The sequence below is a fragment of the Oryx dammah genome, unplaced genomic scaffold (genome assembly GCF_014754425.2).
Source record: "Oryx dammah isolate SB20612 unplaced genomic scaffold, SCBI_Odam_1.1 HiC_scaffold_5, whole genome shotgun sequence".
Classification (NCBI taxonomy): Eukaryota; Metazoa; Chordata; class Mammalia; order Artiodactyla; family Bovidae; genus Oryx; species Oryx dammah.
The window spans coordinates 58,309,617-58,337,388 of NW_024070189.1; the positions used below are offsets into that span (position 1 = coordinate 58,309,617).

At 33.0% G+C, this 27,772-nt stretch overlaps 1 protein-coding gene across 5 annotated transcripts in view; it reads right to left on the reverse strand.

The window, feature by feature from the left end:
* The window catches only part of LOC120863556 (ankyrin repeat and KH domain-containing protein 1), a 115,194-nt gene that overhangs the window by 26,985 nt on the left and 60,437 nt on the right, over positions 1 to 27,772 (reverse strand). For all 5 annotated transcript variants that reach the window (XR_005721025.1, XM_040239892.1, XM_040239889.1 and 2 more), the window contains 12 exons: positions 21,372 to 21,459; positions 19,532 to 19,659; positions 19,199 to 19,342; positions 17,779 to 17,881; positions 9,624 to 10,382; positions 3,660 to 3,805; positions 3,381 to 3,492; positions 2,762 to 2,907; positions 2,123 to 2,265; positions 1,471 to 1,684; positions 475 to 650; positions 95 to 257 (listed from right to left, as the gene is read on the reverse strand). Coding sequence is in view for 4 of the 5 variants with exons in the window: in XM_040239892.1 (XP_040095826.1) it covers positions 95 to 257; positions 475 to 650; positions 1,471 to 1,684; positions 2,123 to 2,265; positions 2,762 to 2,907; positions 3,381 to 3,492; positions 3,660 to 3,805; positions 9,624 to 10,382; positions 17,779 to 17,881; positions 19,199 to 19,342; positions 19,532 to 19,659; positions 21,372 to 21,459 (2,322 nt within the window). In the remaining variant the exon portion in view is untranslated. The remainder of the gene's footprint in view (positions 1 to 94; positions 258 to 474; positions 651 to 1,470; positions 1,685 to 2,122; positions 2,266 to 2,761; positions 2,908 to 3,380; positions 3,493 to 3,659; positions 3,806 to 9,623; positions 10,383 to 17,778; positions 17,882 to 19,198; positions 19,343 to 19,531; positions 19,660 to 21,371; positions 21,460 to 27,772) is intronic.

Sequence of the window (27,772 nt, forward strand, 5' to 3'; positions counted from 1 at the left end):
ATTCCTCAAGACCAATTTATCTTTCTCCTATGACTTCAACTTAAAATTCAGTAGTTTTAAACAAATTCTGTCATTTTTGTCCACATCAAGTTACCTTGCGAAATGCTGACATAAGAGGTGTGATTTTCCGGTTATCAGCTCCATCCACATCAGCACCTGATCGCACTAGCAATTGCACCACTTCAAAATGACCACCATTGGATGCCAACCAAAGTGGTGTGTTTCCCTTCTTGTTACGAACATCAATATGGGCTCCCCTGTACACATCGAAGAATGTTAGTATAGCTTGCTTCCTATGAGAAGGGGCTAACTTTTCCTTTTTTCCTCTAATTTATCTTTTCTCTTCTATAAAGTAGCAAACAAATACTCTGTCCTTTTAAATGTCAAATGAAGTAAAACAATTTTATTAACTGTAAAGGCTCTGAAAAGTGAAAGGGATCATAGGAAATTTTTACAAATATAAAATTTACCTACCTATTAATCAGGAGCTCACAAAATTTGTAGTGACCTTTGTCCGCTGCTATTGTTAAAGCAGTGTCTCTTGATGAAGGCACAGGGGGGGCATTGACATCTGCTCCTTTATCTAGGAGAACTCTTCCAACCTCTGCATATCCCCCAGAAGCAGCTTCCATCAAGGGGGTAAGACCAGTCTGTTTAAACCAAAAAATTATGTGGGTAAATTATATTGATTTCTTTAAAGGACTGAAACAATGACTTATAAGTTGATTCTATTTCTGATTTTCTCTCCCAAGAGAGCTAAGCAAAATTCACTCTTAAGCTTTACTAAAATAGCAAGTGAAAATTGTTAGATTCAGTTAAGACATGCTAGACTAAACTAACTTATACTACCTTATGGTAACAAAAACAATTCATAACATCTCTGTTGTTATAAATCTACACGAGACAGTAACTGTCTCTTTTAAGAAATAAAAAAGTGATAATCAGGGAAAAAAATAAGAGACTTTTTCAGACATTTTCAGTCATTTGAAATGACTACTAGGTTGACCATTGTCTGGTTATACATAAGCTACGTGTTTCAGGGGGTCTAAGTACCTAATAGTTCTAAGAAGAGAAATTATAAACACCGACACTAACTCCTACTTTCTAAATGCTACACTGTCATGAAATTGTCATAATCTGTTACAATCAGATTACAGTTGCCTCAATTTTAATTCCTTCAGTTTTGTAATTTATAAAGTAATTTTTGATTGCGATTTTTACCAATGGTAAAGCACCTGTCTCATTAAAGGAGATCTTGACTGTCCTTAATAAAGTTAGGAATGGTGACAGTGTGTCATCGACCACTGGATAGCACTATTCTACAATCCTGCACTGGGGCAGGAATTTCCTAATTTTAACTTAGAAAAATTTTAAATAGCACATTCAATTTGAGTGCGCTATGCTATGTTACATTATGCTCTTTCTATTAGAAATATGTCTGAAGTACTTGACAAGTTATAAAATGCTTACCTTTGCCCTATGTTCAACATTGGCTTTTCGGTCCAGAAGCAAGCTCACTACTTCTGCTCGGCCTTGGAAACAGGCCAAGGTGAGAGCTGTGTTCCGATTGGTCTCTATTTGGGCATTAATATCTGAACCCATATCAAGCAGCAGTTTCACTGCAGGAACATGTCCATTCATTGCAGCCAACATCAGGGGAGAAATACCTAGTTTACTCCCAGTCCTAAGGGGGGAAATGTGCTCAGAAAATTAAAATAATATGTTGCCTGTTGTTTTTTTAAAAGCAGAGAGAACATAAAAAATGAAAGAGTTTCAGTGAAAAGAAAGCTTTCTAACACCAAAGAATAGATTTTATTTGTTTAGTCTCAAAATTAGAAAATCTCATAATTAGGAAAATCTCACAATTAAAAACACAAGCCCTATTCAGAGGCTATAAATTTCTAACTATATATAACAAAGAGTTTTCTGAAATGAAACCTCTTTGAAAACAGCCCCGTTAGCTGAAATAAGCTCTGATTACCACAGGAATAATTGTTGGCCTTGCAACTTGAGTATTATCTTGCTTAAAAATGGCATCTGTCTAAATATTTAGGGGAAAACACTTAACTCCAAGGTCATAATTTATTAATCATGAATTATAAAATGAACAGGTGATAGATACCTTGAATTAATTTCTGCCCCAGCATTAAGCAGAATCTTAATGATATTAACATATCCTCCAGATGCAGCTAGACTCAGTGGTGTATAATCAGACACGTTCCTATGTTCTTTATTTGCACCCCGAGCCAACAGCAAGTCTACCACCTACAAAGTAAAATAGGAACAGAGAAATCTAGTTTACACCAAAGGTTCATCTTATAATGAATGAAGCACAAAGAAATGGGATCTTTAAGTTCTCTAAATATCTAACATTTTAATCAGATACTAAATATTCAAATCCCAGTACTAGATAAATGAATTCAATTTTATATCAAGGAATTCAGACCTATGAAATCCTAATTATACTGAAATAACAAGTTGTCACTCTTTCGCTTCCTCAATTATTAAGTGAAAATTTGCATTTCATGTGTTAGGATTTTGCTCCATGCAGACTCAATAAATGTAAGGATACAGAGAATTTCTATTTTGCCTAAAAAGGCAAGAAATAGATTCTTTAAAAGGACATTTACTATTCTCATTAAATTTAATATAAAGATCTCAAAACACATCCAAGTTTTATTCATGTAGCTAAACTACTAAGCACATGCATATTTAAAATACAAATAAAGTGTTTACAAAGTGAAAATAAACATCAGCATACTTCCTGACGTCCACCAGAACATGCTAATGAAAGAGGAGTATCCTTAGTTCGTTCAGATTGTGCTTCTATGTCTCCACCTTTATCCAAAAGGATTTCAACAACTCCAACATGTCCTGCAGTTGCTGCCAGGATCAGTGGTGTGAAACCTAAATCAGAAAATAAAAATCTCAGTCAAATTTGTGGTTTTCACTTAATTAAGCCACTGTTTTTTAATTCTCTATTGTTTTAGGAGGAAGAAGTCTTTAGGACAGATACTTAAAATCATTTAACATAAAACTGCTTTAAACCCTAATTTGTTACTGACAAAACCCCATAAATACTTGATGAAAAGAAAATGCTAAGTCAAAGAAAACTATTCAAGCTTATAAGCGTAATAAACTTTGATACCTTTCTATGCTCTACTTTTGGACCAAGGAAAAAGCAAACACAACTTGCTGTACTTCCCTGGATGATCTATAATTTTTGAATTTCTGAATAATAATTTGGCTCTGTAGATGAACAAATCTGGATATACTTAATTGAAATATGATAACCCACTGACTAGTCCAGGAACTACTTATCCATAGTGAAAAAAAAATTGTTTTCTGACACTCAAGAGTTTATTTCTAACACTTCTTACCTTTTTTGTCTCTGTGTTCAATTTTAGCATCTCGTGCTATGAGTACAGATACAAGTTCTTCATGGCCACCTGCACAAGCTAGGGTTAATGCAGTGTCGTGATTGCTCTCAGTCTAGGAAAAGGAAAAAAAAAGAATTAAACTTTTTTCTGTTTATGGTGGGGTTATTGATTGAAGAGCAAATAATGTTAATTTCCACAATTAATGTACAATGAATCTTTTCTTTTCCAAAGAAAATTGGAATGTGCAAAAAATAAATATAAATAAAGCAGTCTACTTACATGTGCATCAATGTCAACTGAAGGATACACAGGGGGTATAGACTGGGAAGCCACATTGCTTGGAGACTGAGAACAGGGTTCAGGTGTAAGACATTCTATGTTTTGAGAAGAGCTGTTTGAGCCAGTGGGCACTCTGCTACTGACAGCTGAAAAACAATATTCATATTGCTGAATTCTACTTAAGAGAGTAAAGTCATTTGTATACAGAAAAACACAGAAAACAGAAAATTCTATAGCAGTAATACAATGTAGTAGTCAGATCACAAGCTTTTGAGTCAGATGGACATATGTTTGAATCCCAGTTCTACCAATGACTTTCTGATCTTGGGCAAGTAATTTAAACTCTCAGAATCTCAATTTCCTTGTGTGTAAAATGGGATGATAAATATAGTACCTTCATTGTAAGTTTGTTGGGAATAGAATACTGAGCATGGTACCTGGCATTTAGTGAATACAGAAGAAATAGCAGCCTTTTACAGGGCCAATAGGAAGAAAATAGTTTCCAATTTAAAAAAAAAGGAATTGTAAATCTTAGTTTGAAAAAGGCAATTAGATAAAAATATCCTGAAAATAATGCAAATTTTTAAAAAAGAAGAAAAATAGAAAGAAGATGTAGAAGAAGGGAAAGAACAAGTTACAGTATCTCTCTCACAAATAGCAGAGAGTATGTATTTTTAAAATTCAATATTTACTCTGAAAATTTACTAAAATGAATCAGTGTATGAAAATCAAACTGCTTTAAAAATGACCACTGGAACTTTTATTTGGGACCTCAAAATCTAGTGTCTGAAACTGAATTAAATTAAATTATATCTTTGTGGCTCTGCATATTTCTTTTCTTTCATACAAGACAAGAGTTTGCCCCATGGAGGGGGAAACAGGACCCATCTCAGAGGGATATTGTGAACTGTCTGTGAGATAATGTATAAAAAGCATTTAACACAGTGTTTGGTATGGTAAGTGCCCAATATATGTAATTATCGGATATTTTATAGGACTGCAGTACTATCAATCACTGCATTGAAAAAACATTACAATTCACTCAAGAAAGAAAAAACTCAGAAAAAATATATAATCAATAATATAGAAAAAGACAACAAAGTTTCAGTGATGGCAATTAACTTCCTTTTACCCATGCTAAAAGTCAATCAAAAACACATAAGTCATAAGAGAAAATGTAAGCATTTCAACGGTTGGAGAATGTTTTCTCTCTAGAATTTTGATATGGCTGAATCCCAATCAAGGATACTTATGACCACAAGTATGAAAGATTAAGTGTAGTATGCTGCTTCTTCAAAAATAATAGCAAATTTTAAGGACATTACTACATGAGCTGTCCCTCCCTCCTCCCAACCAATATATATAAAATCATCTTGATCATATGAATTTCTGCAGCTTCTGTTACCACATAAATATACACATAAATATTTAGCCATATGGTTATAAATAAAAATGATTATAAACATTTGTTTTGCCTTACAAGAATGTGCATGATGAAAACAAAACTTTAAAAATCTGTCACTGGATGAATTAAAAGCACATAGTATTTTGCTGCCCCCCTCAAAACAGCTGATAAGATTGGAAAAAAGTTCCAGAAACAAGACACTAAACTTTGATATATAGCATCTTTGTAACACTAAGATTTTAACAACAGTCTCATAATCATTAACATACGAATTACTTTTCTATCATTGTTAAATTTGTTTATTCTTGCTATCTCTTTTTGTGACTATGAAAAACAGATATTCCAAAAAATTTAAATAGTTGACTAGAGTGCTATGTCAGAATGTGATGGTATAAAAGCCTTTTTTTACAGAGTTGGTTTTTAAAAAATACTTTTGTACATTTAACAGCTCTATTATCAAAAAAGTGTTGCTATGTTGATTGTACACTTTGGTATAACAGTATCCTAGAAACATTTTTTTCCTCCTTATAATAATGACAATCAGAAACATTCCACAGAAGTGACTTTAAAAGGATTAATTACATATGAAAAGTTCTAAAGATAAAACTAGAAAACAGCAAAAATTTTAAAAGTATATATGGAATAAAGGATTTATTAAGATAAAATTATACCAGGACTATGACAATTTCAAAAATCCTAAAATGCTTCCTATGTCTGAACAAAATGTCTCTGAAAATGACCAAAACAGATGATCATGAAAGTCACTACATAATTAGAATTAAATTTATGTACTATCCTAAAATGAGGTGATACTTTACTTAATTCCTTATAAAATTTAAGACAGTTTTGTAGGCAATATGGAAGATAGTAATGTTGCAAGGTCTTAAGACATTAAATCACTGTAATCCAATTTAGGTAACAGTAACTGTATTAAATATTTCCATATAAATAATCTATAAATAAAATATTAACATCTACTAGAAGAATTACTTAAAGATATTTTATTGTAAATTCCCTCAAAGATAATTTTCCAATTACTTCATTCTAAAACCTAAATTGACTATCACCAGATTGCTTAAAGCAAGATACTTTTGAATTGGAATGTGTTGAGAGCCTATTAAGATGCCAACAACATTAACAATGTTCTAAAGTCACAAAACTGTATTAAACCTTATATACAAATCATATCTAAACATAAAAATAACAAGGGAAATTGTTATTTGATACAATTTAGAATTCTAAGAAAATAATATCTTAAATATAAACTCAGAACTTCCAGTTGAATCAAATGCATGCATATTATATCTAAGGTTCTTAAACCTGGCTGAATTGAGTTTGAATCTTAACATTTAACTAGCAATTTAATTTCCATTAGCCTCAGTTTTCAACAGAAAAATAGATGGGAAATGAACTTATTTTCTAGTATTATTAAATAGCTCATGAAATTGCATATATAAAAGCATTTAGCACTGAGCTTGGTAAATGGCAAGCACTCAATAAATGTAAATAAAGAGATATTAGTTGATTTTTTTAACTAAGGAACTTTATATATTAAGAATGAAAATTTTGCTAGATGTTTCTAGAACTGTTCAATGGTCAAGCTATTTTGAATTTCTTTAAACTGCTGTTTATTTTCAGACCTTTATTCTAGACATCAGAACTGAGAATCACTTGCTATTATGATAACTTCAAAAGCCCAGCACTTACTTTCAGAAGAAATGGACCTGAAGAACCATGTTTCCAATCTGAGAGTAAACATATATTCTGGTTGGGACTATATCAAGTATGATACATCTAAGACTATGTACTAAACTGCTGTCAGTCAACTAGTGAAGTTATGACATTAATAAATTATGTATCTAACTAACTAGCTTTCACGACAAATATTTTGAGATAGAACAGCAGTTAAAAAAAAAAATCCTGGGACTTCCCCAGTGGTCCGGTGGTTAATTAAGACTCTGCCTTCCAATGCTGGGGGTGTGGTTTCAATCCCTGGTCAGGGAACTAAGGTCCCACATGCCTGGTGTGCTGGGAAAAACAAAATATAAAAAAACCCTCCTAAGAGTAAAACTTACTGCTATTATCTAAAGTAAAATTGTAAGATGTATTCTCTTTTATTAATAAGGCATGATATCATATAAAGCCATGATAACTAGATTTGATATAGGTAAAATTAATTACATCTTTGGCCTAACCTATAATTTTACTGACATAGTAACATATCATATAATCATGGAACTAGGTATTTACCTAATTCATCCTTATTTTTTTCACCTTCAATTAAGAAATTAAGAATAATTCAGACTTAATAATATTTTAAATTTTGAGGCAAGTCTTCCTTTTTGCTATATATTTTAAAATATAAGCTTCAAAAAAATGAAAAGCTTTTAAATAAAGATAATTTGGGGGGAATTCCCTGGCAATCCTGGAGAATTCCCTGGACAGAAGAGCCTGGCAGGCTACAGTCCATGGGGTTGCAACAAGTTGGACATGACTGAGCAACTAACACTTCACTTCACTGGCAATCCAGTGGTTAGGACTCTGCACTTTCACTACTGGGTGCCAGGGTTTGTTTGATCCCTGTTCAGGGAATTAAGATCCCACAAGCTACGCCACATATAATTTTTAATGTATTGACAGGTTTGTACTTTAAAGCTTATTAACAAAAGAATATTGTACAATATGGTGGGCCAATTGTGTCACGAGACATTAATGTCTAAAAGAAATTAAATTTTATTCATTTAGATTAATGTTAAATATAATTAAAAGATGTTTTCTAAACTGATTTTTTGAAGCTTCATGTGAACTTTATAAAAGGTCACTTCAATTTAACAAATACTTCAGTGGAATAAACAGAATTTGACCTCCTCTACAAGAAATAGCCTTAAATACTGCCATAAAGTTAATACCTACAAGTACCCTTTATACATGTTTTCTCCATTCTTTAAAAATAAAAGGACAGGTCCTAAGTTCCAAGAAACTAAACTGATCAGTAATGTGGGTTTCATAAATGCAAATGGAATACTTAATTAGGAAGATTATGATGCTATTTATAGAACCCTAAGTCTTAAAAATGTTCCTTCCAGGTCATGAGTTTCATTATTATTAATCCTAATCATACTTCACACTCCAATATCTGCTTTAACAAAATTAGAAATCAGAACCATGAATGAACTATAAAGTTATTCAATATTTATAACAACTTGCAATGCTAATAACACAAAGTTAATCTGAGTGAAGTGGCTATGGGCTGAAGATATAAAAAAATAAAATTAAAGAATAAAGAATCTAACTCCTTAAAACATTTCCTAGCATTTTAATTTTCTTTACGAAAACTAAGACATTCCTCCTCTGCACAGCGATACCTATTACATATCAGAGGAGCCTCAAAGGCACTCTTACAATAAACACTGGAAGTCATACACATGCCCAATAAAATTCCTGAATTAAGTAATTTTATTCCACATTTAAAAGATTCAGTAAAGATTAGGAAGACTAAAGGCTCACAGAAGAAGAAAGGAAACTGGGAAAGCATAACTGGGATGAGAGGAGGGGAGGAGAATATGACAAGAAGAAACAGACAACAGTAAAGAAAAAAAATGTTGCAATCAAGAGACAGAGGACTGGCCTGCCTTTGAATATCACTCCAGCTACATCTTAGTTCTTGGTCTTCATCCACTGTCAACAGCCATTCTGGCTGCATTTCTGAACTGCGCTCTCATGGAGGTGATACATTCACCAGCCATCTTTAGGAAGGTAAATGATTAATTGCACTGTTTTCCCACTGCTGCAAGGACAATGAAAGGGAAAGTAAACTTGTGCACCTCATTTCATATCTAGTTGTAATTTTCCACACAACAATAAACAGAAACATATACTTTAAGTTTATAAGGCTGGTCTCTTTTTTGCTTTGGTGATTACCTCTGTCTGTGTGTATTTGAGTGTGTGTGTGTGATGTCTGTGTGCTTTCATCAAGACAGTTACTACAAAAAGCCCAATCTCCAAATCATTATCAAATGGACAATACTTTCAATGTACATTAGATCTTCTAATCACACATATTTTAACAATATGGAATGCTTAAGCTTTTTTTCTGAATATCCCTTTTAATTAGAATGTTTAAATTGATCTAATAAAACCATAAAGAAAAAGCAATGTGATTTAGAGTTCTGATTTCCAAATATGAAAATCACCAATAGGAAAATTAAATGTCTAATCTTATATGATTATCTCTAAAGCCTGCAAAGAAGTTCTACTTTGAGATCTCCTACCCAAGATATGAGACAAGGTGATTTTGATACCAAAGGTCTAAAATAAAGGATCATGACAACGTTATTTCTTTGCTTTTGCAAATAATGAAAAAGAAGAGGGAAAGCACACTTTTGTGTTTTAATGCTGTTGAGTTTAGTTAAAGTCACTTCCAAAACACCTCAAGAAATGATTTTATAAACATAGTTCTAAAAAGGAAAAATACCAAGTTGGTGTTTTTGGAATGTTGTGTAAAGAAGTTGAGCACAAAAATTAAAGAGAAGTTATTACAGGTATATTTCTTAACCCACCTGCTATCAGGTCATCAAGAGTGTCGGTAAGCGTCTGGGCTGGAGTTGCAACCATTAGTCCATCTGGTTCTTGCACTAACAGCCCCTGATCATGTCCAGTAATAGCAATCTGAGGCTGTCCTATAATCTGATGATTACCTGATACTTTCTGAAGTTCAAGAGAATTTGTCCCATTAGAACCTAATTCACTGGAAAAGTTACACTGTGGAGATGACAAAGGCTGGACTGGGACAAAATCAATTTGTTCTGCCGATGGTGGAGACTGTTGCTCATCATCAACATCATTATCTTTAAATAAGATTGTGTCAACCTGAGGTAACTCTGAAAAGTGATCCTCTGGGAGACTACCATCTCCTTCCCCTTCTGGGAAGACTCCTCTATGAGAGCACTGCTGGTGTAGAGATACTGTGTCTTTCTGACCTTTGGTTTCCAGATATTCTTTGGTAAATTGCTGCTGTGTTTTCATCTGCAACTGCCTTTCCACTTTCTGCAGTTCTTTCAGTATTTTCTTCTTCTTCTGGACTTGCTCTTCTCTGTTCTTTTTAAGTTCTTCTATCTTATCTTTGTTCAGAGGTTCACCTTGAATTAACTCCAATGATTTAAGCTGTGCTTTTTCAATAGCACTAATTCTTTGTCCCAGTTCATTCAGTTTTCCTTCAGTCTCCTCTACTATGCACTCCAAAGGCTGGTATGGGTGAAAAGGTGGCAGTACGTCCTGATCTGCTACCTGCAGGGAACTGGACTTCTGCTTGGATGTACCTAAGCACATGAAAAATGTTTGAAAATGTGCCATGCTAAAAAAAAAAAAAAAAGAAGAGGAAAGAAAGAAAAAAAAAAAAAACCCCCCCCCTCCCCCCACCCCAACCCCAACCCCACCCCCAGCATCCTCCCTCCCAAACCCACATAACTATCGCTGCAGACGAACGCTCAAAGATTCACACCAGTTGTAGCTAATGACCAGACTCTTCTATTTTACATAGCACAAGCAGGGATGTTGCCAATTCAAAAAAATGTGACTTTTTTAAATTTAAAAAATGCAATATTTAGGACTGGATGATTTTGGAAAACAAGACACGGGTAGAGAGAAAAGGAAAATCAAAGAGGAAAGAATCTCAAAATTCTGCTTATTAAATTGGACTTTCTAAAGAACTTAAAATCTAAAGCAGAACCAAAATAATGTTGAGGGTATCATAAATGTTAGCTTAACTGCCCAATTTTTCTTTTTACAATGTTAACTGTGTACATACAGATTACTGCAAGAAATTATAACTTGTAGATCAAAGTGGGGAAAAGTGTTTTTCAAATTAGCAAAATGTTTCTTTTATTATTTTAAAATATAGGTTGAAATTAATTAAGATATAACCTTCTAAATTGTTCATTAACTAAGTCAAACACTTCCATAAGTGTTTAAGTTCACTACCTGAACAGTGTATTAAACTTATATTACAAAGGACAATTATTCTGAGTTTAAGTAAACACTTCACGTAAAAATCTATGAGAGAAACAATGAACATTACCTGGGAGAAAATCAGACTTCCCATACAGGAGTACTCATATTGGTAGTGTACATTAAAAATGAAATAATTATACATTTAAGTGAAGGTTTTCAGTCACACTTAAACTTATTCCCTAAAGTCAAAATAATTATCAATATTTAATAATCCTAACATGGACATAAAATGGAAGAAATATATAATAACCACTTTGAGGCCAGTTTAAGGTTTGATCTTATTTAGGAAGAATTGGGGCTATTCTACAGTAAAAAGGAACAAACTACTGATATATCCTACAACACGGATGAACCTTGAAAACATTATGCTAAGTGAAGAGTCCAGGCACAAAAGACCATATATTGTACAATCTATAGAGAAAAGGCAAATCTAGAGAGACAGGTAAGGAAAATAGTGGTTGCCTGGATTATAGTGGTGAGAATGCAGGCTGATCACAAAGAAGCATGAGAGATTTTTTTGGAGTGATGGATCCAAAACTAGATGGAGGTGATGATTACACAATTCTGTAAATTTATTAAAAGTCATTGGATTGTACATTTAAATGAGTGACTTTTATGGTATGAAAATTAAGCAATATTAAAGCTGTTTAAAAAAAAACTGGGTGAAAAATAGTTGTCTATTCTATTCTCAAGGATTGTGGTCAATATATATGAATAACATATGTAACTTCAGAGTTTTAAAAACTAGCTCATCCAATGCATTCAAAATGATTCCTAGGTCCAAAAGGAGAAAAAAAATAATCCTTTAGATGTTTAATTGCTCTGAACTGCCAGAGATTGACAAAACTACTGGACAAAAAAATCAGAGATTTAACTGCTTCTTTGTTAGGAGAACTCAAAACTGTAGGTAGCTCAAATAACTGCAACATGCTATTACCATAAAAAGCCTAACAGATTTTCCCCTAGATACTGTCTTTAACAAGGTCTTACAACCACAGTTCCAAAATCACTATGATAATTACCCATATTCAATTTTATATTTCTATCTGAGCAAAGTGGTAGGAAGAGACTTTATCCTTAAAGAGCAAAAGCTGTTAGCTTGTAAGATAATTTTCTACCTATTTCCTTAAGATTATATAGGAAAGCATGGTTTGCTTTACTTGTACCTCATGACAATTAATGGTAGGAAAAAGGAGTTTAACTGCCACAGAATCTGCAAGCTCAGCAAGGAAATTTTCAGTTGTGTAACAAATTCAATGACATCAGCACAGTAAATTCTTAAGTTCCGCAAGCTCCTCCAACATTATTTTAAAACACCCTTGTATAGTTCCTATGTAATTTGTATTTAAGATTAAGAAAACTAGGTTAAGAGTTCAACACTAAGACTGATAATTAATTATGACCACATTGGACATTCTCAGATTTAAAATCTTATATAAATAGTAAGATCCAAAATAAGACAAGAATTTTGAGAATAGTAACAAAAAGAAATGGCTCTAACTTGTTAAATAAAATACAAAGAGCAGAAGATTAAAAAGAGTAACTTATTTAACTGAAATTGAGACGAAAAGCCCCAAATTTAGGCAGCAGGAAAAGCAGAGGATGGTGAAATTAATGCACAAAAGGCAGTTCTTCTCCAAATATCCAATGACTGAATATCAGTAACCACAGAAGTGTGCGATTGCCTGGATACACATCAAAGCATTAATAAAAGCTATAATATCATGAATAAGTCAAGTTAGTGAAAAACAAATTATTCCTAGAAGCTGAAGCAACTCCTTCAATTTGGAAGAAAAGGAGAGAATGTTAAACAAGTGTCCTTTTAGCAACAAAGTTTTCAGTATGTAGGAAAGTAGCAGCGTAAGATGTTAGAATATAAAAGAACTTCTTCCTCAAACATCTTGTACTGTCAGAGAGAAATAAATAAATCTATTCATTTGGTAGCACTGAGTGATATCATAAATTAATATTTAGGAACATAAGTGAAGTTACCATCTTATCTCTTTGGTGTGGTTTCTATCCTACTTCCTCAACTTTCACTTTTCCTCCATTAATTAAAAACGTTTCCAATAGGAAACTATGATACAGAGAGAGCTTGGAACGTGGCCTTTATTTTTTACTGGAAGTAAGAAAATGAGGTGGATATATACTTGTCAAATATTTGGTTTACTATAGAAATCAGTTTAATTCTATTAATCATTTTTGTGTCTAAACAATTAGTCCACTGGGAAACAGAAAAATAATGGCCAAAAGAAAATAATGAATGACATACAACTGGACCAAGGTTAAGCAAGTGTCCAAAAATAAGAGTATCTGTGTTATACGCCAACAGATTAAATCAACTGCTTTTAGTATAAGCAGTTATATGTGAAAAGATATTATTAGATTTTGGAAAATGTAAATCCATACTGCCATGATTACTAATGGAAATCTACTAGAGAATATTATTAGTAAATTTTCCAGAGGAATATTCAACCTCATTTACTGTACATATACTTTTTCTATATAATTTTAATGCTTTGCTATTAAACTGAGAACTTTTCATGTTACCTACTCCAATAAACAACTCAGGGATATAAAGCAGTATGTTAACCTAATGCTTACTTTTCATGTATATTTTTGTTTTCAATCTTTTCCCTACAATTTAGAATACTACTTCTTAAGTTCTTAAACATCCTCTTTAAACACAATGTTACTCTGCTTAAAAATTCTTAATAATTTTCTCTTGCCTTCAAAATAATCAATATTCTTATCCTGGCATTTATTAATTTATTCAACAAATATTTAACAGCTAGTACAAGCAAGCCACAGTGGACCATACAAAGACGAGCAACATAAACCCTGCCCTCAGAGAGCTTACAGTCTAAAAGGGGAGATAAAAATGTACAAACTGAAGCATTGGCAGGTATGGAAATGCAATGGGGTGTAAAATATAGTAACCTTACAAATTGCTGGTGGGAGTGTAAACTGCTGTAACATTCTAGAGAGTGAAATCATAGTACTTTGTCAGATAAACATTATGCATTTCTATGACAGGCAATTCTGCTTCTGAGTTTATCCCAAAGAAAGTCTCACACAGATCCATAAGGCGACTGCCCAAAATTTTCACCACAGCATTATCTGTTTTGGTGGGGAATGAGAGACAATCTGGGTACCCATCACTGAGAGAAAGGACAAGTGAAAAACAGGATATACAGGATAAACACTATGCTACAGGTAGAAACAATCTAGAGGTCGACATATGGATAGATCTTAAAAACAGTGTTGGGCTTCCCTGGTAGTCCAGTGTTTAAGAATCTGCCTTACAGCAAGGGACATGAGTTCGATCCCTGGTCCAGGAAGATCTCACATGCTGTGGGGCAACTAAGTCCATACACCAAAACTACCAAGCCCACGTGTTGCAACTACTGAAGTCTGCACACCTTGAGCCTGTGCTCCTCAATAAAAGAAGCCACCTCAGTGAGAAGCCTGAACACCGTAAAGAAGATCCAGTGCAGCAAAATATAAATAAATAAAAATAATATTGAAAAAATATTAAATGAAAAAAGTAAAAACCAAACAGGACATACAGCATAATATCACTTGCATAAATTTAAATATACATAAAGAAGTGAACATTTTATAAGAACTTGTAAGAACAAAAAAACTAAAACACATCAGGAGGACTGCCTAAGGGGAAGTATGGGTGTGGAGAGAGGGATAAAAAGGAATAAAGTAGAACAAGATAGGAACCATGATGACAAAGTCCAGGAATTAAGTATGATTAACTCAACCTTCCATACTTGAAGTTCCAAGGGGAAGTGAAGGTACAGGAGTTACCACAAACAGAAGGAAGATCCAATAAAGTACCACAGGAATTCAGAGAAAAGAAATGACTCCTCAAGAGGAATTGAGGTGCACACAAAAGAAGTGCATTTTTTTATCTTGATATCATTTTAATGTTTTGCAATAGATTAGTTAGTTCTAAGCTATACAACTACATGGAATCATCAGACTCACAATTTAGGATCTCAGTAGAATCAGTTACTACAAATAAATTACATGCAAGAAGTGGCTTCAGTCAACAAATTTCTTTACAAAATTAAATTTGGGTGGTGGTGGTCCCTGGGAACCAATGTTCCCTGATGGTCCAGTGATTAAGAATTTGTCTGTCAATGCAGGGAACATGGGTTTAATTCCTATTTGGGCAACTAAGCCTTGTGTATCACAAGAGAAGGCACTGCAATGAGAAGCCTGCACACCACCAACTAGAGAGGAGCCCCCATTCACCACAGCTAAAGAAACTCATGTGCAGCAATGAAGACTCAGTGCAGCCAAAAATAAATAGATAAATTTATTTAAAAATTAAATATGGAAAGACAAAGGTTTGATATTACTTATGTATCCTTTCCCAAGTGTACTCATACTATAGATGATAAAGCTAAACAATGCTAGGAAACTGAGCATATCACTCTTACCCAGCTTCATTTTTTTTTTTTCATAAAGGTGTTTCTGAGGCCTCTATCAATGTCAGCTAGGATCTCAAATCTTTGAAAACAAACAATGGATAAGTGAAATTAGTTGCTTAAACCAGGAGACTATAGTCAAGATGGATGGAGCCCAGACAAATGGTGCACATGAAAGAAGGATGTTTGAGTAGAATATATAAAAAAATACCTGGGTGAGACTTATGGGCACGAATATATTTTAAAAGGATGCAAATATGCATAAAGACTTCAGATAGGAGTAAAATGTTATAAACTTGAAAAGATGATTGCTAAGAGGAAAAGAGTCCTAGAGAATAAGAATCCTCTCTCCATCCCTAGCTACATATGCAATGCAGATATCTATGGACTTAGAAAAAACAAAAACAAAAGGATCAAACAGCAAATTCATCACTCAAAGGAACTTCTCCAGAGACATAAGTGAGAAATTTTAGGAAGAAAAATTAAGGAGAAAATAATATATCTTTAATAAATAAGATAGCTTTTCCTCTCCACGCAGGTGTACTTTTACATCATCAATTTACTTTTCCTAATTTATAGTCATATAATATTCTATGGTGCACTCAAACACAATGCATTATTACACCTTCATCCTGCAAAAATAAATGTTGGGGTTGGCAATACCTCTTGGTATCTGGCAATAGCAAAAGCCAATTACAAGTGTTAATTTTTCCTTCCCTAATAATTTTGTAAAATGACAGATTCCATAAAAGGTAGGTTCAGTTTAATACTATTCAGTAAGTAATAAAACATCAAAGTGAAGAAAATAAGTAGATACTAAGTATAAGAAGATATTTCAGTAAGCAAAAATATGATTACTCACTTGAGTATCAACTTAGAAATCATTACCCAAACATTTCAGTTGACTTACATAGTAGATCTAAATTTAAAATGTTTTACTTCCTTTCTATACATACTGTGTCCTTCCTAGCTCATTTCTTGGTTATTCTGTGGCTCTGTGTCAATAAATATTTTTTCAATTATTTCTTACTTAGTACTGAATTTCCCTAGTCAAAGTTACTACAGTCCTCTATAGGATATAGTCAAACAAAAAAACAACAAAAACTGAGGCTTTTAGGTTCAAATACTTTACTAAAGTCTATTAGCCAGTTAGGATCCTCAGATTCTTAACAAGTACATGCTTAATTTGCTTTTTATTTCTTAAGACTAAAAATAGCAGTCTTCATTTTCTGAAGTTAGAATAGCTCGGTAGCCAATGGAAAACTGTAAGAATTAGCTTAAGTCAGAGAGACTACAGGTTTTTTATTTTTGAAATTATTAGTTTAGAAATGAAGTAATCCTTGGTAAAGGCACTCAATACTCTAAATTACTAAAACTGACATTAATTTGAAAGAGGCTTCTGTTTGGTGCTGTATAGTCATGCCTTACCAACTTTACTTAAAGCTACATTTTTTTATAAAGTTGTATTAAAGATATTAGAACATACTTACACACCTGATTATGATTTCAAACATCTAGAACTTGTCATATAATGAATGAAATATGCTTATAAGTTGGTTTTATCTGTAACAGTTTTTAATACTTTACATACTACCTATTTACTTCAGAGAACTCAGATATGAAAACCATACATGATTATCAAGTGAAGGTACTTTATATCTACAAATGAAAATATAGCAGAAAAACAACAGAGCTCATAAACTTGAGTCCTTTAAACAGTGTATCCTCCTCAATATTCCACTTGACTGTTATTCCTATACTTTTTAATAGTTATTTGTCTATGTTCACATACTGACCGATGTTAACCCATTCAGTGAAATGGATTTCATGAAAGAAACTAAATATAATTCTTAAATTGACATTCACTGAATTGCATCAATGATACTAGGACTTGACTAGTAGCAAACACATATTTTCATTCCTCATATTATAGTATTATTTAGCTAAAGCATTGTGAAATGAAAAATGAATGCCTGATACATTTTTGCTACTTTAATATAATGAAGTACTTGGTATATGCTTATTTTTGGCAGTGCCAGATGAAAACTACACCTAGAAGTATGTTACCATTTTAATAAATCATTTTCCTAGTACTTCTGTCTTTTCTATTTTAAATGGTATATAAGATGATTAGCATTTGTCAGAATTACCTACCTCAATTCTAGATATACATTAACTGTGTACCATGAAGGTATCTTTATGAATTCACACATTAGGTGATAAAAATGCCCATTTTAAAGAAAATAATTCAAGAACTAACCTTTTTGTACTCCTAAAACAGCAGGAGAGTTCTCCTGTAAAGTTCTGTCAGGTTCCTGAGGAGGTACAACCATGGCGAGTGTATGCATTGGCACACGTGGAACCTAAAAAATCAACTCAGAAAAAAATTATCTCAGACCAAGAATAAAACAAAGGGCCATAAATGAAACAGAGATCTTGTTTTAGATTTTCTTCATATACCACCAAATGAAATAGAGATCTTGTTTTAGATTTTGTTCATATACCACCAAATTAACTTTTGTTTCTTTAAAAGAAGAAGAAGAGGGAAAGGAAGATGAAAAAGAAGGAGCAGCAGCATTGTTTACCAAGCAATAATTTCAGAGAATACTGATAGGGCAAATTCAGGCAATCTACACATAGTCCATGATTTAAGCTAAATGGAATTAATATCACCCTCTTGTTAAGGAGACAGCCTTGCTGGTTTCAATTATAGCTAGGAGTAAAAGTAACATATTCAACTGACCAATTTACCCTTGTTCAAATTCTATAGGGTCAAAAGAAAAAAATCCAACACATTTCCCAAATTAGTGTATTTTAGCAGTTCTCAGGATACTGTTGTAGAAAAAAACTTAAGATGTCACTGAACTTTGTATACTTATTATACTCTCTACATTCTCTCTGTATTTTTAGGTAGGTTTAAAAATTAATGAATTTTTGGTGCATATATCACTCAGACTTTCCTGGTTGATAAGAGTAACTATCTTTAGGATATCTCTAGAAAAGGTATTTCCAGGATATCTCTTAAGAGTCCTTTGGACTACAAGGAGATCAAACCAGTCAATCTTAGAGGAAATCAACCTTGAATATTCTTTGGAAGGACTGCTGCTGAAGCCAAAAAAGACTCTGGCCACCTGATGTGAAGAGCCGACTCATTGGAAAAGATTCTGATGCTAGGAAAGAGTGAAGGCAAAAGGAGAAGCGGGTGGCACAGCATAAGATGGTTAGATAGCATCACCAACTCAATGAACATAAGTTTGAGCAAACTCCAGGAGTTTGTGGAAGACAGAGGAGTCTGGCATGCTACAGCTCATGGGGTCGCAAAGAGTTGGACATGACTTAACAACTGAATAAAAACAACCAGGATAATTAACACTCTTGGGAGGTACTAAGGGAAGAGCTTTCTCTTGGTTAACAACCCTAAAGACCTAGCTGAATAAAAGGACAACTTGGAATACTTATATGGTATTAAGTGTTCATTTTTTTTTAAACCAAACACTAGTTTCAATAAATAAAGACAATTAAAAATTTTCCATGTACTTTTCAAGAAAATTTCAAAAGAATTTAGGACAAGATTTATTCAAATTTTAAAAGAGAAATAAGCCCATTTTATCTAAGACTATTTTAAACAAAAATTTCCAATTTGAAGAATATTTATAAGTTTAAGTTCTATTTTATATTACCTGAGATTGATCTTGAGAAGGTGGGGTAAGCTGAGATACATCTGTGGTGGGAACTGACAGAACATTGTTTGGATAATCCAAAAGATAAGAAACAACATTAGTATGGCCACCTTTTGCAGCTTCAATGAGCATTGTTGAGCCATCCTGAGAAAAATTGATATTGTAATTAATTGTCAATTTCTTTTAATAATATGATTATTAAACACATTTAGTTTCTTAGCTCATATAAAATCAAAACTTAAACAGTAATGAATGTTAATAATATTAAGCACTAAAGTATCTGAAATATATTTTAATAATGATATATAGTTTCCTTATTTTGAAGGAGAATACCTTGAGACGATGAGTAGGGTCAGCCCCGTGAGCCAAGAGTAGCTCCACCACTGCCAGGTGACCTCCTGCACAGGCCAGGGACACCACTGTATGATCATTATTGGCTGTAGCCCTATTCACATTAGCACCTTCCAAGAAAAATAAAAACCCATCTTAGCAAAGCCAGCTCAGACAATATGCTTTTTGAAACATTTCTAAAGTACAACATAGACATAAAAAAGTACAAAAATCACAGGTGTATAGTTTGAAATATTTCTTAAAGTGAACACACTTGTGTAACCAGCACCCAGATCAAGAAACAGATTATCCATATACTAGAAGCCCCATTTTGTGTACTCTTTCAGTCACTTCCCACCCCTCCAATGATAAGTACTATCCTGACTTCCAAACTGATTTTTGGTTTTGAACTTTATATGAATGAAATCATACAGTGAACTCTTTTTCTGCCTGGCTTCTTTCACTCAATATAATATTTGTGAGAGTCATCTATATTGTTGCAGTCCATTCATTCAATACCACTTCTAAGATGAAAAATCTAGATTAATATATACAGTTTAATATATATACGAACACCAAATAATACCATTTTATGTAACTCTTTAAAGACATTTTTGATCTACTTCTAAAATGTGGCAGTATAGCCAGGTCTTAAGGTAGAGAACTTTTGAAACAATATTTAAGAGAAATATAATTCTTCATATAGTGTATTTTAAGAGTTAGAGACCTGGATAGGAAGAGAAGACATAAGATCATCTGAATATATCAAATGGCAATTTAGTAAGTTTTTCAATAGCTCTGTACAATATAACCTAAAGAAAATCTAAATGCAAAATCTTTTCTTAGACTCCTTTTTTGGTGAATTAATTTTGATCCCCAGGAAAAAAAGACTTTTATTTTTAGTTCAACTACCTTTTAAAATCCCAAATGGATCCAATTAGATAGTTAAGACTACAACAATGTTTGGTTTTCCTTCTTCCTTAATATCAGATTTATTTTATGAAAGAAAAATAAACCTATGGGAAACTATTATTTATTTAATTTTCAAAACTACCCAGCTGAACCTAATCCTGCTGCTGCTGCTAAGTCACTTCAGTCGTTTCCAACTCTGTGCGACCCCATAGACGGCAGCCCACCAGGCTCCCCCGTCCCTGGGATTCTCCAGGCAAGAACACTGGAGTGGGTTGCCATTTCCTTCTCCAACGGATGAAAGTGAAAAGTGAAAGTGAAGTCACTCAGTCGTGCCCAACTCTTAGCAACCCCATGGACTGCAGCCTACCAGGCTCCTCTGTCCATGGATTTTCCAGGCAAGAGTACTGGAGTGGGGTGCCACTGCCTTCTCCAGAACCTAATCCTAACTTACATTAAAGTACATTTGGTGGGGCGGGGGAAGTACGTTTGGGAAAGGCAAGGTACACCAATAAACATCCTTACATTAGCAACATGAGATTATTTTTAAAGTTGTTAATACAGCTGACTTAACTGTATCATAAACAATGGTAATAGACTTTCTCTCCTCTATCCTTCCCTATTGCCAGCAGAACTGCCTTAAGTGCTGAACAATACTGTATCTACTATACATAGCTGGACATTTTACATTTGACTTTTCCAACTTATGGGGGTAAGTATATATTGTTTGGTTGATGAAAATTCAAACTTGAAACTAATAAAGATTCCAGCAAAGTACCTTATGAACTCTGCTTCCTAAGAATATACAGCAATAAAAGACTAGAATTCAATACTTAGACTACAGGTAAAGTAGCTTTAACATAAATTGCAACAGTTTAGGAACTTTTTACAGAAGTTGCAGCTTCTTGAAAATTCTCATTTGTACTTTCTTTACCTTTGCTAATAAGAAACTGCACGGTACACAAATGACCAGCTCTTGCAGCTTTCATTAAAGGTGTTCTTCCACCCTCAGATTCATGTTCCTAAAGAAACATAAAATAATCTGTTAGTGCCAATTCATTAACCATCTATCTTAAACACTTAATAGCAATGACATAAGAAATAATGAAGATTTAATACTTAGTCAATGCAATCACTTATGCTACCTACCTCAATTCCTCGAAAATACAGGATTAATTTCAGTCCACACTAGTTGGTGTAACTTTCTAACAGCAAGTTCAGTTTTGCACACCAAACAGTAACCATTAAAAATTAGACTTATGTTTAGTTTGATCCCCAAAGAGAAATAACTGCATTTTTTCCCTAATACTAAGTTTCCCTAATTATTCATCTGAACTCTGAAAAAGGAACCTTAATTTTACAAGGTGATTATGAGGATAACATCATATCAGAAGCCAGTAAGAGTTGTATCAAAGGTGAGAAACCAGTCAAACACTGTGGTATTTCAGAAGTAAAGGGAAAGGAAAAAGAAAAACACAAATGAGCAGATTTTTTTAGAGTAAAATTAAAGGCTTGAACAGTCAAAGGGAAAAGAAGCAGTCTTACAATAGCAGAAAGATTGTGTTCTTCCTAGGAAGTTTACCAGCAAGAAGAATGAATGATAAAACAGCTTCCAACCATTCTTTATTAACTCTAAGGGCCCATGGACAGAGGAGCCTGGAGGGCTACAGTCCACGGTGTCGCAAAGAGCTGGACATGACCGAGTGACTAACACACACACACACACGAAGAATGCATAACTACAGACAATGCCAAAATAATGTGGTTTTAGAACGGATTTTGAACTTAAATTCAAATGTAGATAAATGTAATATTCCGGCCATTAACTTCAAACAAAACAGAATACACATGAAGAGCTTACTCAGAAAAACATAGAAAGTCATGTCAATACACTATACACTGGAATTCTATCAGCTAAACACTGGAAAGAAATTGCTCCTTTAGCAACTGCTATTTACCCTCTGTCTCAAGGCCCTTTTCCTTAAGCTATCTCTTCCCTGTAACACTTGTTAGCTCCTTTTCATCCTTGATTGTTTCAAGTGTTATGTCCTCAAGGAAGATCATCCTGAACCTTCTTAACTAGATCAATTTTCCTATTATCAACTTATAAAGAGTTCTATGAATTGCTCCTTCATAAGTTCCAAACACATATTAGTTTAACTATTTAGGGTTACATGTCCACCACTAAAATGCAAGCTTCTTAAGAACAGCAATCATGTCCATTTCTGCTTACCATTATATACCTAATATCTAAAACAATTAAGTACTTGAATACTGTTTACCAAGAAGGTACCTAAGCATAACTGACCTCTCAAATCTTCCCTCTCAAAGAAATGAAGCTTGAAGTTTAAATTTTCTACTAGGTAAATAAGAGAAAGAGAATTTACCAATAAATTAAAAGTAGTAGCTAAAATTAGATTAAGAAACTGATTATCTGCATCAGATAATACATTATTACTAGATCATGGGTGGGCAACACTAAAGTCATTTTTCCTTTTTTTTGGGGGGGGGGCTTTCTTATCTCTTAAGCCTGGCAGTGACATCCATCAATGCAACTAGATCTCGTGCATAGTGGCAAAGACAAAAGATTCTGAAAGCCCTGTTTAGAATAAACTTTTAATTAACTGTTAATTCTGTATATTTAAAATATTCCCATAGCTGTTAAAAATAAGAAATCAAACCAAGAGGCTCACCTCAATTTTGAAATTTCAAAATTCAACATACTAATAAAATTTTGGAAATAAAAGGTATTAAAAGCTGCTTATTTTATTTTCCTCCCTATAAATATACGTTTGTTCCTTTGGTTTTGAACAATTATGTTTGAGGAAACAGCTGATAAGACAATGCTGCAACTTTATAATGGATTTATATTTCTTGTCCTAAAATTAAAAATGTATATCCCACAACATATATCACTTGACCCAAAATATCTGATCACTAAATCCTTCTTTTAGGATAGGAATCAAATTTGTTTATACAGCTGACCCTTGAATAACATGGGGCTCGAACTGTGTGGGTCCATTTATATGTTGATAACTAAGTACTACACTACATGACCTGTGGTTGGTTGATCACAGGGATGCATAAACCAGAATTACATGGGTAAAGTTACATGCAAATTTTCCACTACACAGGTGGGCATCCCTAACCCCCATGTTGTTAGAAGGTCTGCTGGCTACTTAATGAATAGTACTACTATTCACTTATGAATGTTGGGTTTATTATTTCAGCCAATATTTGTTCAGTATCAATAACATTAAAAAAAAAATCACGATTTTTCCCTGCATATACAAAATTACTTTTCAAGGCTACAAAGTTAGGTATTGTGCAGTTTAACTCTTCTTCCTCTACAAAGTTAGGTATTGTGCAGTTTAACTTTTCTTTCTCTTTTGAAGAAAACTGAAAAATAAAGGGACTATCTATTCTTTGAACATTTCGTAAAGCTCACCGATAAATCCTTCTGGGATGCTCTTACCCTTTTAGGAGATGGGTGGTTTTGAACTATTGACTCAATTTGTAAAATAGTTATTGTTTTATTGAGGTATGTGATTCTAGAACTTCCTTTTTTTGAGCTGCACAGTGCAGCTTGCATGATCTTAGTTCATCAATCAAGGACTGAACCTGGGAACTCGGCAGTGAAAGTGCAGAGTCCTAACCACTGGATCACCAGGGAATTTCCTGGAATCATTTTTGATAATTTATATTTATAGGAAAAAAATCAATGTTCATTTCATCTAAGTATTCAAATTCATACTGCCCTATAAATTTAGTCCTCTACTATATCAAAGTTATAACTCCGTTTAAGTTTATACCATGTATCTGTGCCTTTTGCCCCTTTGAAAAAAGCTGGTCTTATTTTACCTACTTCAGAATTTTTTAAAAATCAGCTTTTATTTTGCTGTTTACTCCTATTTTTTAAACTTTTTTCATTTACTACTCAATATTAACTTTTTTTTAACCTTATATCCTTCCTTCTTTGTGCTGTTGTTCTTTGAGTAGTTTCACTTCCTTTCATTATAGACACACACACAATTTTCCTTCTAGGGACCACTTTAGCTGTATCCTCTCTCCCAAGTTTTAATGTGTAGTTTTGGGGATAACAACTATTTTGTAGTTTTTACTGTGATTGCCTTTTAAACTCATGAATTATGTAAAAGTATTTTTCCTCATTTTCTAATTGTATGGGATTATTTTTTTTTAAGTTTTATTGTCAATTTGTGATTTTAAAACTACAAAAGATCAGAGAATGTAGTTCATAGGATGAAGAAGTTTGTTTTAAAAACTTTTTTTGTGGCCTACCATGTATCATTTTTATGTATATTCAATGCACTGGAAAATATATTCCATATTTATTGGAAACAAAATTATAGCTCTCTATAAGGACAAACTTGATTTTTCTATTCTTAGCAATTGTTTTATCTGTCAGTTTCAAGGAGAAGTGTGGGGAAAAAATCCTATGAGCAGAAATGTATAACTAATTTTCTTGTAACTATAATTTTCTGTTTCAGTTGGAGGGTAGATGTTAGATACTGATAAGTGACTGATTGTTATACTAATGGGAGGAGCATTTATTTATCTCTAAAAATAATTTTGGCTTAAAATTCCGTTTTGTTTGATATTAATATTGTCTTACATAATGTTTTCCATTATTTTGTCAATCTTTCCCTGTCATTTTGCTTTAGTTCTTTCTCCTGAAAACAGAATTCGCTAGATTTTGATTCTGAATCTAATTCAAAATTCTCTGCCCTTTTAACAAATGAGTTGGATAAGGTTTGTATTTGTTCTGATTAATAATATATTTTTCTTAAAAAAAAAAGATTCTTTAAAGTTATTCAATACCTGATTATTCTCTCCTTAACAACACAAGAATTCTAACACGGCTTTTGAACTTTCTAACATATCCTACTGAATTACATACTATTTCTGTCTAGATTTTAGCACTACTTTGTTTTTAAGCATAAAAATTTAGGTTTTATACTCACAAATTTGTATTTATAGTTTACCAGCTTTTGTGCTTACCAAGGCTTCTTGCATCCCACACCTTCCTCTGGGGTTCTTTTTTCTTCTTATTGATGTACATATATTTTAGTAGTTCTTTGGCAAGGGTCTGAGGTGGTAAACTCTTTTATTCTTTGTAGATCTGAAAATATAAGTATGTCTTCTTCTTTGGAATGCTAGCAGAGTATAGAATTCTGTATCATTTTATTATCTTCTGATATTTTGAGGATATTATTCTCTGTTGTTTTCTGTAATTATTATTGTTGATGAGAATCTATTGTCAAAAATGTAACTGTTCTTCCTTTGAGAATAATTCATTTTTCCTATAATGGCTTTTAAGATTTTTTTCTTTATCCTTAAAATTCTACAGTTTCATTTGTTCTTAGTGATTTTTTCAACCAAGGACTCCTGTCAGCCTTCAGTTCTAGAAAATTCTCCATCAGTATCTCTTCAAGCATTTCTTAGTGATTTTTTTCAAAGACTCATGTCAGGTTTCAATTCTAGAAAATTCTCCATCATTATCTCTTCAAGCATTGCCTTTGCTTGTTGTTTCTATTTTCTCCTTCAGCAACTTCAAATATATATATGGTAGAGCCTATTTCCTTTCTCTCAATTTCTTTTATATTTTCCATCTATTTTTGTGCTGTGTTATATTTATTTATCATTTGATTAATTCCTTATTCAACTGTCCAACATACTGTTTATCCTATACATTTTTTAATATAAATGTATTTATTTTAATTGGAGGCTAATTACTTTACAATATTGTATTGGTTTTGCCATACATCAACATGAATCCATATCCTATACATTTTTATTTCCAAAAATTTTTTTACCTGAAAGTTTAAGTATTTCATATCTACTTGACCTTAATTCATAATTATCAGCTCCTGTTTCACTGCCTCTCATTATTTTATGGCTATTGTTCATAGTTTAAGCATGTTTAAAATCTCTGATTAAAGTCTTTTATTTCAATTTTCTTGGGCCTATATTCTCCCAGTTTGCTGTCTGTTTGCTTGCATTTTGACTATCTCTCTTGATGTAGATTTGCTCCTGAGCTTTATAATTTTTTTTATTTGAAAAAGTTCATTTTGCATGGGAGTTGGTTTTTTTTTCCTTTTATTTCCATTTATAAACTTATCCCTTCTCATCAGATGGTCTGAAAGTTACCTTAGTCTGGTCCGTTTCAGAAGTAGACCTTTACCTGGCAACTTAAGCTTCTTATCCCATGAAGTTATTTCTGTTCTTCTTTCTTCTCACTGTATCAAATAATGATGTCCTCCAAGTTCTTAGCTACACTGCTGTCTTTGCCTCTTCCCTCTATGAAGAACAATCTGCTAACTTCTAACGGTAATCCTGGGCAATTGCTTTGAGTTTTTTTTCCACCCTGCTTCACAAGCTGGGCAATAATAAGTAAGGTACCAGCTTCATGCTTCAATCAAGTAGACTAAATACTGGCCTGCTCTCTGTGAGATACATTCAGTTCTTATTCCCTTAAAGAAGATGAAATTCAAGCTCCCAGTGCCCAACTTTCTAGGTTAGTTCTCCTTGGGCCTATAGCTTCAACTGTAGATCCAGAGTCCATTTTTAGTCCACAGTTCTTTAACCTTGTATCTGAGTATAGCTACATATTTTTAGTTTAGTTTGTTTCTCCCCCATATTTTATTTACTGTATCTATGTACTTGACACAGAACAGAGAGGTTTCAAAATACATTAAGAGACTTTACCCTCTTGAAAGGAAGTCATTTGTTACTTGTATTTAAACAAATTTGAGGCAGGATTAATTCAACATACAATAACCTAGAAGGAAAGAATTTGGCCTTTAAAAAAAAATTGTAAGGAGTTTTGTGTATTGCACAGATAGTTTAGAGATCAAGAAAAAATTGATAAAAGTTTTCCAGCTTTACGTAGTAAAATCTTAAAATATGTATATGTTATTCCTTAGTGAAAAGTTATTTAAAAACCGGGAGGTCCTATTTAGTTTATTAAGGTAAACTAACCACTAATAGTTAAAATATATTGATAAGTAGATAATTAGAACTTACAAGTCTGCTACACTTTTTTCATAAAAAATGTACTGCAAAGTTCTGGTTCTGATGCATAAATACTATGAGAAAAAAGGTACAAGTTTTTTCTACTTGGCTTTAGATAACAAAAATTTTAGATTAAGGTTTTTTTCCTTTAAAATAAGTCAATTTCCTTAAAAAACACAGTCCGGGGCACCCAACGTATTTGTTGAAGATTGTCACTATATCACAGAGACAGTGCTTCTTGGAGTTGAAGGTGGACAATGTCTTAGGGTAAGGACCAGAATCAGAGAGGAGGAAAAGGAGACT